The 20,590-nt window shown below is 35.6% G+C and overlaps 1 protein-coding gene across 4 annotated transcripts; it reads right to left on the bottom strand.

The window, feature by feature from the left end:
• Positions 1-1,102: 1,102 nt before the first annotated feature.
• LOC128994858 (glutathione synthetase-like) lies at positions 1,103-20,064 on the bottom strand. Of its 4 annotated transcripts, none has more exons than XM_054419674.1 (12): positions 19,876-20,064; positions 16,420-16,516; positions 15,669-15,852; positions 14,688-14,763; positions 13,254-13,453; positions 8,619-8,661; positions 7,716-7,789; positions 5,285-5,449; positions 4,955-5,108; positions 2,354-2,461; positions 1,804-2,078; positions 1,103-1,345 (listed from the first exon to the last, which is right to left on the bottom strand). In XM_054419674.1, exons 2-12 carry the CDS (start codon positions 16,514-16,516, stop codon positions 1,222-1,224), a joined length of 1,500 nt encoding a protein of 499 aa, XP_054275649.1. In that variant the 5' UTR covers positions 19,876-20,064; the 3' UTR covers positions 1,103-1,221. The 4 variants fall into 4 exon arrangements, with proteins under 4 accessions (XP_054275649.1, XP_054275653.1, XP_054275651.1 ...); XM_054419678.1 differs by lacking the exon at positions 13,254-13,453 and adding an exon at positions 11,881-12,014; XM_054419676.1 differs by lacking the exon at positions 19,876-20,064 and adding an exon at positions 19,770-19,844.
• Positions 20,065-20,590: the final 526 nt, after the last annotated feature.

The following is a 20,590-nucleotide window of genomic DNA, read 5'->3' as shown; positions in this document are numbered from 1 at the left end:
TACTCGCGGTCACGGTGCGATCGTCGGTCCAATAATCGCGGTCACGTTGCGATCTTCGTTATGACTCGCGGTCACGTTGCGATCGTCGGTCCAATAATCGCGGTCACGGGGTGATCGTCGGTATGACTCGCGGTCACGGGATGATCGTCGGTATGACTCGCGATCACGGCATGATCGTCAGTATGACTCACGGTCACGGCGCGATCGTCAGCATGACTCCGCGGTCACGACGTCGGTATGACTCGCGGTCACGGTGCGATCGTCGGTAGGACTCCACGGTCACGGCATGATCGTCGGCATGACTCCGCGGTCACGGCGCGATCGTCGGCATGACTCCGCGGTCACGGCGCGATCGTCGGCATGACACCGCGGTCACGGCGCGATCGTCGGCATGAGTCCGCGGTCACGGCGCGATCGTCGGCATGACTCCACGGTCACGGCGCGATCGTCGGCATGACTCTGCGGTCACGGCGCGATCGTCGGTAGGACTCCGCGGTCACGGCGTGATCGTCGGTAGGACTCCGCGGTCACGGCGCGATCGTCGAAATGACTTCGTCTCCTGCGTTCGCGGACCTATCGCTCGCAATAGCGGCGTCATCGGCACTCGCGAAGTGGCAAAATCGCCGGCGATCGGACCAAATCCCGTCCCGAAAAATTCCCGAATCAAATGTAATCCCGTCCCGATAATCGGGAATATTTTTTCCCCGAAATGTTCCCGAAATTTCGGGACCCGTCCATCCCTAAAATTCAGTGTGTCACGTCACCCCTATGGAGATATTGTAAAATAAATAAAAAATAAAATCACAATAAAATCTAAAACTTTTTTTGAAGTAAATTTGATTCAGCCTTGTCAAAACAACTATTTTTTACATCTAATCTAACAGATCTGAAAGAGATTAGAGGACTAAACAGAAATTGAAAGACAAAAGAAAACCTAATGACAAAACAAAAACGTCTGAGCAAGTGCACCAAAATCTCTTCCATGGGGAATAGAAAAGAATGGAAGATGCTTAAATCAGCACACCTGTAAGACTGAAGCTTCTAAATTGATGACCATGATGAATGTGTTCGTGGTAAATGATAAAAAAAACACAAGTAAAAGTACTGTAGTTAAAAATATATTCTGTATTGATTTAAAATAACTGCAATAAAATTATTGTATAATCTGTATAAAATATAACAAATAACAATGTATACAATCGGTGAAAATGTAATAGACAGTTAGGTTAGGTAAGGACTGTCCAAAGCCCCGACCCCTGCAGCCACTCCTCCCTCGTTCGCAGAGCTGAGCTTACTTCGTAGCATGTGGCCGACTTGTCTGTTGGTCAGAATTTGCTTTTCATCTCTGTAAACAAGGAGGCAGAGTTTCACACAAACTTCGGTAGAATCGGAGCATAGTTTAATTAATTCATATGTTATCTTCAGGGCCGAATGGTACCCCTATTGACTTCCATTTCAATTCATTATGACCTCCAAATATGATATGGATTAGGAACAAACAAGTTTGGAACACCATTAAAACACGAATTAGTATGATAACAAAAATTATTAACATTAGGCAGCATTAAATTGTAGATGCAGTTCAGGTTGGTTAAAAAGTTGGCGTATTTGAAAAAATCTGTAACTGGCATCAACACACTGTCGTTAGGTAAACTTAACTACACCCGTATTCAATCTAAAACTGACTACAGCAAAATGAGAGTGAAATCTCATCTTCTGTCAATATTCAATGTTATGAGTTATTTAGTAACCTGTCAATAATATTCCTGCAAACCAAAACCCCTATATTACAAAAAAACTTACCCAATGACAACGCCGAAGATGCCCAGCTCGCACACAATGTCCTGCAGTTCAACCGTGGACTGGTTGGGTCTTACGATGTAGTTCACCTGCACCGGGGGATGTATACGGTCCATCAGTATCCACGCAGATCTCTCCTCTGAGTCTGCCATGTTGAGCAGCGCCTCCTTGATTTCACTTCCGTAAACATTGTTGCCACCTCCTTCCCTCTGCGGCTTCAAAACGTACTTCTCTGGCGACGAGAGAGCTTTCTGCACACCCGTATTACCCGCATCATCCTGCAGAACAACATTCTATTATCAAAATGCAACCAGTGAGGCAAAAAACCTAGTTTAAGTAATGACAATAATGTTCAATTGATAGAAAGAGAAAACCCCAAAGGTAAAAATATACTATTTTACAAATTTTTTATACATGTCTTAAGTCTTTTATAATTTTTTTTTTTTTTAATAAAACTGCAGTGGCATTTAAAAGTTTATCCGCCAAACTGTTTAAACCCAGATTACCGTTTAAAAATGGAAATAATAAGAAATATAAATATTTATTAACTTACCAAGTCTAGAGAGTAAAGACCTGTGAAAATGTCTTGAATTTCTTGAATTTTCTTACTGTCATCCAAAAATCGTTCTAGGCAACCAGGTTTGGCAAGGGATTGTTGAACCTGATACAAAGAGGGTAAACTATGAAAATCGTTGTTTGTGAAAACAATATTAGTACCTATCACTATCAATTTACCATAGACTACACAATACTCATGGACACGATTACAAGCACAATGTTCACAAATATAATATTACAAGAGGAGATCTTCAGCAGTGGTTTTCAAATAAGCACTGGGAAAAGCAGGAAGTAATACGCTGGTTGAGAAATCAAATTTCAATTAGGTAATTCATCACAACTATTAAGCCTTATTATGACCAAACTAAGGAAAGTGGTGTAGCAAGGGTCAGCATTGTAAGAAAAATCTTTAAGTCCACAAAACACTAGGGAGGAATTAGATAACATAGAGATCTCCCAAGACATTGCACTATAACCTGTATTTTCTGTGTGGAAAATACTAAGTACCTAAAAATTCTGACTCTTTTCTGTGAGAGAATAAAATGCAGTCATCCAAAAATAACTGCCACTTACACTGATTACCTACTCAATGACTATTTTTTATGGAGTTTTTTTTTTTAAAGGCAAAGAGTTCAGCGAGCTTACCTGAGAAAATTAGAAAGTCAATTTCCTCTTCAAGGTATTCTCTGAAGAAGTTCCACGTCAAGAGAAAATATCAGGGTTTAATTTGTGTTCTATTATTGTGTATCTATTAGCTCCTGAACTTTAAATTCCTTAGGTAAGCTAGCAGAACTCAATTCCATTAAAAAAATGCCTTACCAGCCATTCCTTTGAATATAATTTTTGATTTGAGTATTTCAAGCCCATGTAATTTAAAAATCATGATGAATTAACAATATCTAAAGAAAGATTTAGCCCTAGGTACATGTCTATTCTTGCTCACCTTCTCAGTATTTTTTTTTGTTTTTTAATGTTAAACCTTAGTTTCTGTTCCATGTTCAAGGTAAGTGTTTTTAAAAAACTATGACGACCTTACAATGAAGTGACAACTTTATCCTTGTACGCCTTAAGATGACCCTACGGAGTTGAAACCAGTTGCAACATAAAGCAACGAATTGGATTACTTAACCCTCCCAGTGTTACTTGACGAAAATTCGACAAGCAGCACACTTTGTGTAGTGTTACTTGTCGATTTTTCGACAAGCAGACATCGTTTACGGCGAAGGCTCTATAACTGACTGAATCGGATTGAACTGGATCGAGTTAGGTATCGTTCTTTCCGTTTCATTCTAAGCTTTCTCCAGAGGTCTGTCTCAGCGCTGTACGTTATCTGAGCCGATCGTAATATGTAGCAGACAGCTGACGTGCGTGTATTTGTAAACAGCTAGGTTACCCTCCGACCGATGACTGATGTGTTTTATTACGTTTATCATTGTTTTAGTGTTAAAAATCAAAAGTAGTGATATACGTGTTGCATTATAAGAAGATTTAAGTGGTTTTGAAGTGCTGGTTGATGATCCTGAAGAAGTAGGTAGTGATATTGATGTAAATTATCAGCCAGATTCCTAGCTATGGTTAGGCTATGCATTCTTAGCTAAACGCTATGTACTGAAATCTGTTTTTTGCCCATAACTTATTTATTTGCAAATCTACTTCCTTATATTATTATATATTTGTAATCCTCATAAAATTTAGAACAAAGTGGCTATTTTCAAATATTTATAGGCCTATAATTTATACAATTTCATTGAGCGCAAACTTATTTTTTTTTTGAAAATTTTCGAAATTATATTTTTTTTACCTAAAAATTTTTTTTTTTTGAAAAAATGTTCCTTATGTTTTATATATAATATTGAAGCCCATGATTTTCCAAACAAAATGGTATATAGAACATTAGAATTAACATTGTTTTAAGCTTCTCAGATCCGTTTTAATAAAACCTTGCAAATGCGCCAAAAATAGGTGGACATTAAGGCCTAAACTATGGACACTTGGAGGGTTAAATGCAGGTACTTAAACCATTTTAAGTACTATACAGCAATCCGCAGGATAACATCCATCAATATTAGCCCAAGGATTGTGTTAAATAGCGAATAATGGGAAGATGTGTGTCACCAGACAATTCTTGACATGTAGAGTAGTGTGAAGTTTCAAAAGTTATGTTCCAACAGAGTTCTAATTACTGGTGAAACAGATGTTGTAAGTTTGACTACAGCTAGGCCTACCCTAAATTTCAAGGATTGTACCAAGGGGTATGTCAAGGCCAGGTATCTTAACTAATAACTACACTTTCTCGTACTGTTGGAAATAAAATAAAATATTAGAGCTATGAACAATATTTAGTGAAGAAATATATTACACTGAAAAATGTGCTTCAGGTAGCTAACACATGTTAGGCTTTTATTTTCAACAATTTTTCAGGTGAGGGCCCCCAAAACCCCTTTTACTGACTCACCCTAAAAGTGAACATAAGCCGCCACTGCTTGCGGCCTAGAGGTTACTTTGATGCAAACCAATTGGCTCTTTGAGGCTAGTGAGTATCCCTGGTTTACGCCATTATTTTTAAATAAATGTTATAGAATAAAACATCCAGTACCTTTTTTGTACCCGCAAGATGGTAATGAATGCTGGGACACTTGATAGCGGTGGACAATTCCATCAACAGACGAGCGTCCCACTCTTTCTGTGAATGGTAATGGCCAGGCTCATAGCCAGCTCTGAAGTACACCACAGCCACTGTATCCTGGCCCCTGTAGAAAATATAGGTCAACCATGTGAAAATCATTGTACCGGTAATGAAAAAGTTGAATGACCTGTCAAAATTATTCTTTATTAGTCAATTAGATCAGAATGGCGATGGTGAATTAACATAAAATACAAAATAACTATTATTCTACAAAGTCAAATTTATAAAATGTATACTTACACCATAAGTTCTTTCTTTGGACCCAGCTTAGCTGTGTTGGCTATGTCAGTAAGTGTCCTTCGAATAATTCTTACTTCTGGATTTATTTTTCGTATCTCAAACTCCAGGAAACGTTGGTCACATATGTTGTATGTCACATCTTCAATGACAAACAGTATGACAGCACTGGAAAATTTACATCATACAAATCATAAAAGCTAAAAGGGTTTTTACTCAGTTAAGTAAAATGGATTTGCATTAGTTTTTTTTGTTGTTTTTTTAGGGATGAATCTGACAGCTTATTGATACCAAAATGAAGTAAATTCAAGAGACAAGAGACTATTTTGTCAAACAAAACTAACTTGCATTTGTTGTCTGTCTGTTCACATATACCGGGTGTCCATAAATGAATATCGGGGTTTTAACGCTTTATAATATTAATTACATTAAACTTACAGTTATAAATGATATGTCACATGAAAGAGCAACTCAAACAGTTTTATTCGTTAGCACCAGTGCGCATGCGCGTGAAATGTTTACACCGCGATCCGCTAGAAAGCGGTAGTAGCAAAGATGGCGACTAGTGAACAGAAAGCGTTTTGTGTTTTGCAGTTTGCAAAGACTGAATCTGTAGTTACTGTGCAACGTGCGTTCCGCATTAAGTTCGGGTGTGATCCTCCAAGTGACAATAACATCCGTAGATGGTTTCATCAGTTTGAAGATACAGGCTGCCTTTGTAAAGGGAAGAGCACGGGACGACCAAGAGTTAGCGAAGAGGATGTTGAGCGAGTGAGAGAGTCGTTCACTCGTAGCCCAAAGAAATCAGTTCGGAAGGCTAGTCGTGAATTAGAAATTGCTAAGTCGACTGTTTGGAAAGTTTTAAGGAAACGATTGCAACTACGTCCTTATCGTTTACAGTTGTTACAGGCTCTAAAGCCTGCAGACCATGGTTTACGTGCCAACTTCGCTAACGTAATGCTGTTAAATGACGATGAAGATTTTCTAGATCATGTTGTTTTCAGTGATGAATCGACCTTTCACCTCAGTGGACATGTTAACACTCATAATGTGCGGATATGGGGCTCAAAAAATCCTCATGAGGTCGTACAAGTGCAACGAGACTCCCCTAAAATCAATGTTTTTTGTGCCGTATCCCGGCGGAAAGTTTACGGACCTTTCTTTTTTGGTGAAGCTACTGTTACTGGTACTTCTTACCTTGATACACTAGAGCAATGGCTCTTCCCTCAATTGGAACAATATGAACCAGAGAATTTCATTTTCCAGCAAGATGGCGCGCCACCTCACTGGCATAACGAAGTACGCGGTTGGTTGAACGTAACTTTACCCGACCGCTGGATTGGCCGCAAGGGACCCAATGACAGAGCTTGCTATGCGTGGCCTCCACGTTCACCCGACCTAACGCCATGCGATTTCTACCTTTGGGGTTTCATCAAGGATCGTGTGTATGTGCCTCCATTACCAGCTGACCTCCATGAATTACGAAACAGGATTGAAGCAGCTGTTGCAACAATTACTGAAGACACACTGCTCAACGTTTGGGAAGAACTCAGCTATAGACTTGATGTGTGCCGTGTGACAAATGGTGCTCACATAGAACACTTGTAAGCTTGTATATAAAACTGTTTGAGTTGCTCTTTCATGTGACATATCATTTATAACTGTAAGTTTAATGTAATTAATATTATAAAGAGTTAAAACCCCGATATTCATTTATGGACACCCGGTACTTATCAAATCAATACTAAATAGGATGATCTTGTAGAATGACTACAGAAAATATAGGAAATAGAAGTCACAGTTCTGGTTTGGAGAATACACTTTTATGGTTTGAATCAGGGCTTAGCTGTCCTTGAAATTGAGCTTCTGGTAGATGGAACCAGCTGATCTAATTCTGGAAAAAACTATTTAATCAACCCAAAAACATTCCTTCACCTGTGCAATATCCAATAATATACAGGGTGGCTGAAAAGTAACTTACACCCCCCTTAACTTTTAAACCATTTGAGATATTTGAAATCTGTTTGTGGCAACATTCTTAGATACGAGGGGCTACAATAATTATGGTCAATTTTGAAAAGTTTGCCATTAGGGGTAGCAGGGGTAGGGGGTAGCTCAAAATGTTCAAATAGCAAGTATAGACGAGTTTGGTATCATTTTGCAGGTCTTGACGAAACATAAGAATTAACACAAAGAAAATAGAAATCGGACCATTAATAACAAAATGACATTTCAAAATTACTTTCAATAACCATTGTCTTAATCATTTTTGGCTGCCATTTTGTTATTAATGGCGTGATTTCTATTTTCTTTGTGTTAATTCTTATGTTTTGTTATTGGTAATTGAATAATAAATTAGTCTTGACTGACTTGAATTACTGAATTAAAAATGAAAACTTATAAATAGGGCTACTTGATGGTTTTCTTTACTTACTTTTTGTTTCCAAAGATGTCCCATGCTTCCAGCATGCCGTTGGAGAGCCCAGTTAAAGCTGGGTTTTCAGGTAACTAAAAATAAAAGCAAAAGTTAATGCTTGCCTTTAACCCATTGGCGCCGACTTACGAGCGTTACTCGTACGGCCGCTGCAGGCCCGGAGGCCGACTTACGAGAGCCGCTCGTGTCACCGCTAGGCAGCGCCATTTTTTATTTAGTTATTATTATTTTTCGCCCTTTTTGTTTCTTCTTACTATTATAATGTTTATAAATATCTTACTTCTTGATTTGCGTATTTACTCATTTATTTTAGCGAATAACAAACAATTTTGTGTTGCCATGGAAACCACAAATCACCAAAAATCAGCTGCGGTAAGGTAAACAAACAATTTTTAAAAAATGTTATTACTTATAAAAGTACACAACTTTTGATTTTTCTACGTAGGGAATCGATCGACCTTTATAATAGTAGTGTTATTTGGTGTCTGGATTAATCTTGGAATTTGTATATCAAGTTTACTTTCAAAATATTGTTTTTAAAATTTTTATTTTTATAATCTTTATATATATTTTTTTTTTTTGTTTACAACTTTGACTATCCAATTAACACTTTTCTGTAGACAATTTTACTGTGAACAAAATGGTGGAAGAATTATTAATTTATTACCTAAGGTTTTCTTTCTATAGCAGTTAGAGTAAAAGTGTACAAATTCGGTAAAATTAATTGCCGCCAGAGGGTGCTGCAGGTAGTGGATTAATTCCTTCCCCAATGGGTTAACATGTATTAAACCAATCAATAAATATAATTTATGATATTAATTGACAAAATTATGTCACAAATATCCTTTTACTGTGTCATACAAAAGTTGGCGGAGCACAATACTTGATCATTGCTATACTTACATTCTTAAGTAGCTGTGGATACCCCAGTTCTTGTAAGACATATCTAAGAAACAAACAAAAGGTTTTAACATTATTATTAATCTAATATTTCATGTCAGCAAACATTTTTTGAGATAGCTTAAATAAATTATGAAACAAATCTTAATAAAAGTACAGTAGTTGTAAGCAGTTGCTGTATACAGTAGTAGCATTCCTGGGAAAATGTCAAACTAAGCAAAACTGCCAAGCAAGAACTACTTTTGGACTGATTCTGCCAGAAAATAATCTATTTTGTTGTCTAAGTCTTCTAAGTTGTAAAATTTTTCTTCAAATCACATAGTTTATCTTTATGCCAACTTTATAAAGAACTTAATGCAGAAAAAATAGTGTAAACCAGACCGGTAAAAAACAAAATGTGTTGTAACAGTGTTTATAAATGAGGTTAATTAAGGAATATATGGGCTGTCAAACATTATGCTTTTCACTTGCTGTTACATAATTTATGGATTAATGTTTTTAAAAGCATTTTGCGGACAATTGCAATCACTGATTAATAAAAATGGTGTTATATTATGTTGAATGATGCTACACACTTATACCCTACAGCTCAATTTCAGAACTGTAAAGTTGTGATCCTATGGTTAATGCATTTTTAAAATTATATTTTATCCCTTTTTTCTTGTTTGCCGGTTTAAATATGACTGCTGTTAACTTTTGCTTTTCTCAGCTATTGTGTTTTGGCAATTCTGTCATGTCATAGTTTCCTTTCCACTTGGGGTCAGAATCCAGATCTCAATGCTTTGAAATTTCTTTTTTACTAACCACTATTAGGGAAATTTATGCAATAATCCTTTAAACATCAACAAATATGACCTTTGAACCAAGAGCATGTATGTACTTAAAATTTTCTCTATAACTCAGTAAATTAGAAATTATTTTGTGACTGTGACTATATTATTGTTATTATATTATGGGACATATTGCAGTAACTACAGTTTACCTGTAATGGATAACTTAACTACATATCTGAAATGATTAAAACATACAAGTTCAACCTACAAAAATAACAAAGACCCAAAATAGCAAACATTTAGATACAATAAATAAGCAAAATAAATTGCAAAACAGATAAGGCTACATATTGAAAATAGCAAACATTAAAAATTTCCTAGTGTAGAATTCGAATAAACAAAATAAATTACAGAACAGAAGACGCTACATTTTCAAAGAAAAGTTTATCATCTACATAACGACTAATAAGCATTTTGTAGAATACCATGCTATTCCCCTACTACATGCTATACCATCCTTAGTATCTATCTATTAAAAATATTTGAATAAACAAAATCCTGGTAGATTGCAATATTGTACATAAACGTCACTCAGATTTTCACTTAAATCAAATCTGTATGTAGACATAAAATAACCACTAGCATCTCACTACTAACAAAACCTTGAATGAGGGAAACATTATTTGGGAACACCAAACATCATGCACTAAATTTCATCTAAACTACCCGCAGTTAAAGAACATACAGCTAATTGTGATTTTTAGAGTAAAGGAAGATAGCATCAACTTAGCTTAGAAGGAGTCTATGTAGGTCATAGTACAAGTATAAACCACAAAACAGAGGTTAAGAGGTAGAGAAGACTTGCAAGTCTTAACTTCACCTCTTAAGTTAAGACGTTATTCATTTAATTTCAAAACACAATATTTTGAATAAATGAATTATAAATGCTTACAATATGTGCACTGTAAAATTTGGAGATTCAAGTTAGTCAACATCAGCCTATTCAAACATAACTTGCCCCGGGGGTGAGTGTCTTTTATAAATGCTTTGGCATACCTTGATTATGTTCTATGGTAAGCTAGCTGCTTTCCTTCTTTTCTCTAAATATCACAATCCTGAGCCTTTCCTTAAACAAAACTAGCCTTAAAAAACATTGCTTCTTGTTTTTAGAAAGGAATTAAAAATGAAATAACAGACATATAACAATTGATGACTAAGCCGACCTTTTTAACAAGAGACATACTCGTTTATATATTTTATACTCTTTTGGAGCCATTCAAGTTAGTTTAAGGCATGGAATTTCTTGTTAAGTGTGCGGGTGTTTTCTACTTATTTATCAGTTATTTATTATTTAATTAACTTTAAAATTATTAGGCCTACAGCTAATGAACAATCTACGATTATTGCTTGTTCTCTGGTATTTTTACCAGAGAGTACATTGTGCACTGTAAAATTTGGAGGTTCAAGTTAGTCAACATCAGCCTATTCAAACATAACTTAAAGTGGCATTAATTGAAATAGGCTTCATAATCGTTTTTGAATTCATAATTAAATCACATGATCCTAAAGAACTGCTTGATTTTATTGAGTGTAATCAGATTTGACTTTTATTTCAGGAAGGCAATCAGTTTACTATATAACTGTTGTAGCTTAAAAATACTGTAAAATTTTACTGCAAGATAGCAAGAAAACCTGCATATTCAGCTACATTTGATTAAAAGGCCAACACACACCGGTCGTCCGTATGTTGGTAGACAGACGTCTGCACGCTGATTAAATTATCACAACCCTGCTTGATAAATGGGTCAACATACACCGCATGTTTCGACTCGTAGACGAGTCCATCTATCTGCAAGCGGATACGATGAAATCCCTCGGTGAGGTGGCAAACAGCCATGGAATAAGTAAGGGCCCTTACACGAGGCCACTAGTGACCGCTACCGGTTACCAGCTGGGAAACTGCAGTTGATGGTACAGGCAACTGGCAAGCCACTCCACCAATAGCCACTGTACGACTAGTTAAGAGATTTCTTTAGCAGCACATTGGTCGTCAAAATCCTCAATAATAGTTGCTATAACGTCTTTACTGATAAAATGTTGATAGTAACTAAAGAATAGTTTGAAAAATATTCTTTTTGCTTCAAATTTGTAAATGTCTATGTATAGCATTTGTCTAACCTAACACAGAAGTACTTATCTAATGATTATGTTTTGTTATGTTTTATAATGTGATTTGGATGTATCAATCACATCACTTACACAGACGTGCGTCTGCCGACAGACAGCTGATGTGAGTTGGCCGTCAAGGAGGGGATCATTAAATTTGAGCATATTTTAGTTACAAACTACTATTTTCCAAAAGCATCAAAGCTACCCGTTTTGTTGCAATAAATTAGTGTGATAGAGTGACAGCGCTAATCCCTCACATTGAGAGGATCCAAGACATTTAACAGACACAATCTATGATGCTAGGGACTAACAGCACAACATACCTATGAAAGTCAAACAAATGAGAGGAAATCGCCCCAAAACTTGACGCAATTGTGTTTACTTCCACTTGTTTAATAATGTTTTCTTGGTAAGATTGTTGGAGATAGTCTGACCGTAAAAGACCCAGACAGACAGACTGCAACATTCAAATGTTGAATATTCAAATACAGATTTCACATAACACATCCAGGTTAACCTATTCACTATTTTTTTCAGAAAGATATTTAGCAATATTCCTTTTAAGATATTGTATATTAAAATACAAATTTTTAAATTTCCTACAGGCAGTTCATTACACAAAAAGTTTAGCTTTAATTAAATTATTATTGTTTTAATTTTTTTTAACAAATTTTATTTAAAGATGTAGGTAACGTTCCCTGCATTTAACAAAATATACTTGACAAAATGGAGGGAGCAGTTATGCATCAAGAATATGTAATCTTTATAACTTTGACAAAATCTCACGAATATGCATTCGGTAGCACATAATTAATAAAATCTCTTAAAAAAAAAATAATAATAATAATTAAGTTACCCTTCCGGTACCTGCCTTTTTATAACTGTATAGAGAATTTTTAAGGCCAAAGCACTGTTAATAGTGTTAATAGAACTGACTTGTTTAATAAAAAGAGGTTAGCGGCCTCTTTTACACTGTATTTACCTATCCACTTGGCCAGAGGCGTGTGTGTGGATTATATCCTATAATATCAAAAGGGGTTAGCCAAAACAGTACCAAGGTGAACTCAAACTGTACTGATAAAAAGTATTGGCAGGTAAGAGGAACCGAACCCACGACATTGCTGCCTTGGGCTCAAAGTCTGTGGCGCTGCCGACTCGCCTGTTATTTTATTGCTCCTGACCAATTAATAACGACTATTTGACAGGGTTTTCGATTATCAAAAGTCTGTTGATAATTAAGTTAACTTTACTGTAGATTGTTTAATATTGCAACAATTCTTTTAGTGTGTTTCATTATATATAAAATTATTAACTTCAATGTTGAATACTCAGGAGGTAAACATTTTAACTTGAGAGATTTCTAATATTAGGAACAATAATTCAGTCAGAAACTCTTAATAATTAACTCCTATTTGACACCGATATCGTAAATAATTTTCTGCCTTTATATGATTATACATGAACCTAAAAATACATACTGCTGCAAATGACAGGTAAATAAATACCAAAACACTTACAACCACTCGGTTAAACTTTCAAAAGCTTTCGACAAACACAACGGTCCTGCTTCAACAATTGAACAAACACAATAGGCAAGTCGTTAATTTGGGTTGACAGAACAAAAAGCAAAAACTACGGTTAGCAGTCTGCGATCACTCACACAGAAAGCGTAGCGGCCCAAAGACACTGAGTCTACCTGTGGATTAGGCCGGACGCAGGGCCTAACCAACCAAAGCCTGCGGCGATGGTATTGAACTCAACCTGTTTCCAGCAGCAGTACGAGACACAAGATGGATTGGTGTGACGACAACCGCAACTACCTGACGGCCGGACACTGACCTCGCATTTACACGTCTCCAACATTAGGTCGGCCCTCACCAGTCCAAGACTGAGCCGCTAGAGCACACCATTGACTTTTGGAGACTTGAGTAGTGAATGCCATCTGTATGGACTACTGATGCCAATTTTGTATTCGTATTGTATTGTATTTATTTTGTATTACATACAATTTACAACATGGTTTTATAAGCCACTCAATTTTGGGCGCACGCTTAAAGTCAGAAGAAAATCATAGATGTACGCATAACTTGATATGCATGAAATTAAAGGTCTTCATTAGCAGAAGACAATACCACGGTACCCGAGCTCAAACAGACAACTGAGTCAAAAATCGGAGCCGTTCAAAGATTTAAAATTGTTAATTCAGGAAATCTTTCAACGGCTGCCATTTTTGACTCGGTTGTCTGTTGGAGTTTAGGTTTGCGGCATTGTATTTCACAAACAAATATGTTTAATTGCATGTGCATATGGTATGCTTACCTTAAAGATTTTATTCTGACTGCTAGCGTGCTGTCCCCCTGAGAAGGTAGCGTATCACTGAATAATGTTTTAAAATGATTTTTATGTCCAGTGACTTTGTTTCAAGTACTCTAGCGTTATCTTTATTTATTGTTAACGAATTCCCATGTATGGAATAAGCTACTGTGTTACCGTAGGTCTCATGGTAAGATCTGGACCCGGGACCGATTCACTTTTTTGTTTTGATGTCTCCAGAGGCCAAAAACACTATCCGTTCAAATTCATGTTCTAATTAAACTCAAACATCAAAAATAGAAATCACACAATTTAACCATTTCATCCGTTATGCTCTCCTTATCTTTGTCACAACTTTACATACCACGTCTCTCTGTATTCGACAAACAGTGCAATGACAGAAAGAGACATTTCAGAATATTCATGAAAGAATTATTTCTCAAATGAAACCAAATCATTGAAGAGCATGCAGAAGTCGACTATCGCTAAATCCCTCAGATCAGGATGTTTAACAAAATTATTGCATAGCCGAAACATGAGTTAATAACATTAGCGCTATTTTAACTGAGATTGACTGCCACATTAGATAAAATTAAAATAAAATAAATCTGGACAGAGATTAAATGAAGAATAAAGAAATTTCACTTAATACTTGTACATCATTCAGGAGAAAGCAAGTAACTATAGCAAATGCAACAATTGTAAGTAAATTATGTATTGCAAGACACATAATAGTAATTATGGCAGCATTAGCATTCTATGAATTAATTACACATAACATTAATACATGCAGATACATCAAAATTGACAAACTCACCTGACCAAAACCTTCCTTTCTCACTTTTTCGTAGACTTTGTACAAGCCACCAGTGAACTCATCAACTTTTATAGTACTGGAAAAAAAAATTGAGATAGTTTATACAAAATGATAAATATGGTCATTGAGTGTACGTACTAGAGTAACCACTCAATGGAGGTTATCGTTACCTGAGCAGCGCTGTTGCAGAGTAGCGTCAGCGGCCCCGCCTACTCCACCTCGGGCTTGTCAGTAAGGCAGTTTGGTTGTTTTTTATTATTGCTTTCATTGTATGTTGTAAAATGTAATTTTTGTTGATGAAATTTGTTTGTTTGTTCCTAGTTTCATTGCTTCATAATACATTTTGAATACTATATGATTAAAAGGTCCTCAGAGGCGCACTGCACTACCGACAGACTACCGCGACCCAAGCGTCAGCGGCCTGAACTACGTTGCCAAAATCGGTAACAACTTTTAGCATTTTCTGACCCCTCTTATACGTGTATACTCAATGATACCTATAGGCCTAGTACAGACAAAAGCATGGCTATACAAGCAAGAGGACATGCATTTGTTTTTAAATTAAAAATCAATCATAATAACAAAGTTTTTAATTACCGTATATATTCAAACAGAATTTCATAAAATTAGATTTCGTTCAAGTGTTTTTTGTGCCTTTGAACACAAAGATATATTTTGACATTAACAATTTTGAACGTAGTTTTTTTTTACTTCTATGGATCCTAAAACAAACAAAATACAATACAAGTTTTATCGTAAAGACTTCCGCAATAGATACCTCCGTTAAGAGAAATTAGCAAAAACAAAAATTGTATGTCTCAATTAGTCTTTAGAGATAACTAGCCTATTATAAGGAATTAAGATTGTGAATCTGACTTGCAGGAAAACTACTTGTTACCTAATACAAAAAAAGCACTGTAATCTAATTAGTAGTCTAAACCTAATAAAATGAACTAGGCTAACCAGCTTTAATACACTTACTTTTTAAGACTTTCCTCTAGGAAATCGTGATCGTGCGCCACCTTGTGCATCAACTCATTTATCACAGGCTGCAGTGCGACTGCTCGATTATACTCCCTTGTAGGGAATGTTGAGGGCAACAGAGCAAATGGGGCAAAGTATAAAGAGTCTTCAGAAAAATTAGTTTTTGATCTCATACACGCACCTAGAATCAGAGGTTAAAATATATTTTGACAGCATAAAATATAACAATTAAACCTATTTGGCTAGTATTATCACAAATCTGTTCAGGGCTTAGATTTATTCCTTAAGTTTATGATTTTTGTAAACTGTACTTTCCAATGGAGAATTGGAGAACAACTCATTAAACTTCAGAGATCAAATTAATTGTAGGCCTACTTAACTAATATTAACAAAAGTTGGTTAGGCTATTTAACATGTTTTATAAAGAAAGAAAACATCTGTGTACAGCAATACCATGGCAGATCCATCAGTGATAGTTTTAATTCTGGCAATTTCTTTGTGAAGTGTTGGAACTGCATATACAGGAGAAATCTATGCATTTTAGACTATTTTTGTACACTGTAAAAGGCTATTATTAAAAAACATGTCCTTGGGTTGGTAACGGATAGGTCTACCATGTCCCAAAAAATTATACTAGTTCAGATGGGTTTGAAATTTGACCCTTTAATTGCACTTGTAGTTGACTTTAAATAAGAAATAATGTCTAAACCTTTTTTACAAACACAGCATTTCTCTTTGGTATACACACCATGCATTAGTGCCCAATCTTTTGCTTTTTCTACAATTTCCTTAAGTACATCTGGGTTTAGAGGTAGAGGAATACTTGGAGTTAATCTGGCAGCCATCTAAAACAAAAAAATACAATTTTCAAAAATCTATAGGCTATTTTAAAATGAATATTTTTGTTAGCATTAGATAACTGTTTTCTCTCACATGAAAACTAACTGAGACAAATAAAACCGGTTTTCAGCTAGCAGCGCTGAGCTTTGCTGCCACCCGGTAAGCATAATATTTTTATGATTAATGTCTAACTCATCAACAGTCCAGCAACAGCTCCGAAATGTGTGCTTTGAGATTAAAACAAAATATTCCAAAAACACCCGTAATATTTCAAAGAACTGGACATTTTCATTTGTTTATCTTCGAGGTAGCAATAGTACACAAAAAATAGGTTGCTAGTTCGATCCCGAGTGAGATCAATTCTGGGCAGACAATTAATGATGATGCCAAACAAATAGTCGGTGTTAGAAAGCAACAAGGCCAGGGTTTAGACCCATCCCTTTACAAAAAATAAAAAATAAATCGAATGCCAAGGGCGATCTCACAAAACATAAAAGCAGCAATTAACTAATGAAATAATTTTGAAAAAGTAGACATAAGTTATTCTTAACCACAACCTACAGCTAGGTAGTAAACTTACCACATGTTTTCCAAATTGACTAAAAAATTGCATTAGGCCTAGTTTTTTTTTCTACGAGGGTCAAGGAACTGTTAGTTATAACTAGAAGCCTTAATTAGTATTTGCATATGATAAGATAGACAAATAAATAGGCCTATGTTTATTGTTCTGTTTGATTGGACTCATTTTTAATATAGGTTAGAACATATGTTAATGAATATGCAATAGGCTAATAACTATGTATTTACAAAGAATTTTAATCCTTAGTAGGCCCTAAGCATTATAATCCAACATATGATGTTATTAAATACCCCTGCTGCAGCAAACCTGCCGTCGCAAAAATACTTCAATATACTACTAAAGTATTTGGGTACTTTCCTGTTAAAGGGAACATTCATTATTATCGATGATTGTTTTCTCGATATATCGATGTTTTTGTTTTCCGATCCATTACAAATTGACAACAAGAAATGAAACTGCTCTAAGCTAACCTAACATAACCAACCATACTTGCTGTACTATTTAAAAATTCCGTTTGGGTTTGAATATAAAAGGCAAGTTACAAACGCGGAATTTTTAAATGTTACAGCAAGTTTGGTTAGTTATGTTAGGTTATTTATTTTAGAACAGTTTCATTTCATTAGTGTTTGTTGATAGTGAACAATATTTTTCGTAATTGTCAGCTGATATGTTTCAATTTGTTAATATCGATATATCGAGAAAACAATCATCGATAATAATGAATGTTCCCTTTAACAGGAAAGTACCAGTATTTGTCTTTTTAAGTTCTTTAAAATGGTCTAAAGAGAAATTGGGAAATTTTGTGTTTTGATGGTCAAAAATTAGAAAAACCAATTTTTACCCCATAAAACCCTGTACCATAGATAAAACATAGGCCTACACCTCAAGTGTATATGTTTATCTATACCCCTTGAGGAGTATGTTTTATCTATGCCCGTACCCATGGTCCGATCATGCTGGTTCTCAAACTCATCCAAGTTTATCCCGCCTTACAACTTCAAACAAATTTCATTAAAATCGGACAAAAATTACTCAAGTTATCGTCTTCACGGATATATATATATATATGTACATATACCAAAATTTGACCGAATGGTGTTTTTGGCCTCTGGGGACATCAAAATGAAAAAGTAAATCGGTCCTGGGCCTAAGTTAGGTTTTACCGTGCCAGTAATAACCATTACTACTGACAGCGCCTCAAAGCCCAACAACTTTATACTGTCTTATGTTTAAATCTCTACAAAGTTTTACGCCTATTCTGTACTCTATGTTCAATGTTCAAGAATAAAGTACTGTATTCTGATTCTGCCACCTACGGTAATAGCTACTTCTCTATATAGGGAAATTCGCTAAAAGGACTCAATCAAAACATCATACCTATGTCTCTTTAATTACTTTCTACATTTAGAAAAGGATGTTTATTCAAAAGTTTAATGTAGATCCTACAAACATAACTAGGCCTATTATATTTTGATATAAAGCTACAATTTCATTTAAGGTAACTAAGTAAGTGATCAAAACCAATGTTTAATTAATTGTAAATTAAGGAAACATAAGTTAATTTAGCCTTTTTCTGATACAACTGGCTGGGTTACATTTAAGCTAGCTTTTGATGGTTTGAAACTAGATCACATTCCAAACTTGCCTTGTACATTCTTTTTCAGCTTCAAATACGCACCTAGGTGTGTGGCGCTGTCTTAACACGATCACTGTGCGGCCGACTTGAGTCGGCATGGCGCGCGTTGATAATCGGAGGCGTACATACTATCATAAATACTTATGGTCAAAGAAAGCTCAGCCGTTGAAGAGGGCAGTTGTTACCGTGAGCAGCGCCAGTTTGTACATCTAAGTTATCTTTTTTAGGTACTTGAGTATTAAACGGAGGCCACATTTTGTCAGCGCGCTGCGGCGGTTATGTTAGGTTGGGTTATCATAATAGAAAGTATAACTCGTCTGGTATCGTTCGATTCATAACGAAGCGAGGAAAGTCCTACACACATAATATTTACGATAACCCAACCTAACATAACCGCCGCAGCGCGCTGACAAAATGTGGCCTCCGTTTAATACTCAAGTACCCTTTTTTACTTTTGTATTAGCACTAGAGTAGTAAACGTCTAATTTAGGAAATAAACTCCATAATTTAGGGCCTTAGCCATCCTAGGGGACCACATGCACTTATTATTCAGCAATGAACGTGAGTACCTAACAATAAGGATAGGTCTATAATAGGCCCAACTTATCCTAAAGTCTTTCAACAGTCTACTATTGCAAATAAAGTGCCAAAGTAACATTTCACTGAGATGAGAGCATAGGCCAGGAGAGGTGAGCCTAGGCCTAGGCTGATTCGCGTTGTTGAGAATGGATGTGAGTTAGTTATAGGTCTTGGACTTGGTTAGTTCGTTCAAATTTACATACAAATCAGGAAAATTTTATTATTTTATAATGATCCAGCCAAATGTTAAAACTTATTAGGGTGTGGTTTATGATTAGGCCTAGCCCACAAAGAAATCCAACATACAGTTTGATGAATATACTTAAATTTTGGACCAATATAAGCTTACCAAGATAAATTTACCATTACTGGTTTCTAATGTTTAGGCTAGTGTGAACACAGGGAGCAGTAAGCACGTTTAATTACACTAGAGACAAGTTCAATGAATATGCCTTAAACTAACCTGTGAAGGCCTTTATCTATCACCAAGGACACACTACACAGTCGTTAATAAGTTAGTTATCACTTATCAGTTGAGTGGGAGTGGGAGTGGGGTTATATCTACTTACTTCAGTTCTTTACTAATATTGTGCTATTGATTATTTGTTCAGATTAATAACTAATAATTAGTCTCATTGAAGCATTTTTTTTTTCTTCATAAGTATGAATAAGTAAAAAAATAATCAACTTGAACAATTCGAATAGGTAGTCGAAAGTAGGCCTATGTAAATAACTTTTTTTGTTAGGATTTACAGTACAGTTCAAAACTTTATATAGGTTAGTTTAGTGACAAAATGACGACAAGAATGATGATAAAATGTCAAGAATCAAGAATGACAAGATTCGAGAAGAAGAAGCACAACTTGCTGACAGTTTTTAGGGTCTGACTTAGGGGAGGTACAAATGAGGCATTTAGTTCAAAATTCCTCCGCGAACAGCGCTGTAGTAGAGAGCACTTTGGCAATGAAGGTTTACTAATCGCAAAAATAGTTCTGTTCATAAAATAAAATTATAAATGCCTCAAATTCAATTTTACTATTTTTTAATTATAAAATTAAATTATCATAACCTAACCGAACTAACCAAACTTGCTGATAAAGAAATAATATAACAAAAGTTTAGTAATCGGAAAAATAATTCTGTTTATTAAATAAAACTAGAAATTGCTCAATTAAAATTTTATAATGACTTAATAATAAAATTAAACTGTAATAACCAAACCAAACTTGCTGATAATAAAAAAATCTTGGACAAAAAGTTAAAGCTACCAGCGGGATTCGAACC

Source organism: Macrosteles quadrilineatus, unplaced genomic scaffold (assembly GCF_028750875.1).
Source record: "Macrosteles quadrilineatus isolate MER2022 unplaced genomic scaffold, UCM_ALF_1.0 Scaffold_5__1_contigs__length_97177068, whole genome shotgun sequence".
In the NCBI taxonomy this organism is placed as follows: domain Eukaryota; kingdom Metazoa; phylum Arthropoda; class Insecta; order Hemiptera; family Cicadellidae; genus Macrosteles; species Macrosteles quadrilineatus.
The sequence above is the reverse complement of the archived record's forward strand: the minus strand, read 5'-3'. Positions and strand labels throughout refer to the sequence as shown.

Coding starts and splice junctions, on each gene's coding strand:
- LOC128994858 (XM_054419674.1), bottom strand. CDS start 16,516: ATGGCTGCCAGATTAACTCCAAGTATTCCTCTACCTCTAAACCCAGAT. Junction 15,853..16,419: donor AGATTGGGCACTAATGCATG/GTGTGTATACCA, acceptor CTCTGATTCTAG/GTGCGTGTATGAGATCAAAA. Junction 14,764..15,668: donor CTAGAGGAAAGTCTTAAAAA/GTAAGTGTATTA, acceptor TTTTTTTTCCAG/TACTATAAAAGTTGATGAGT.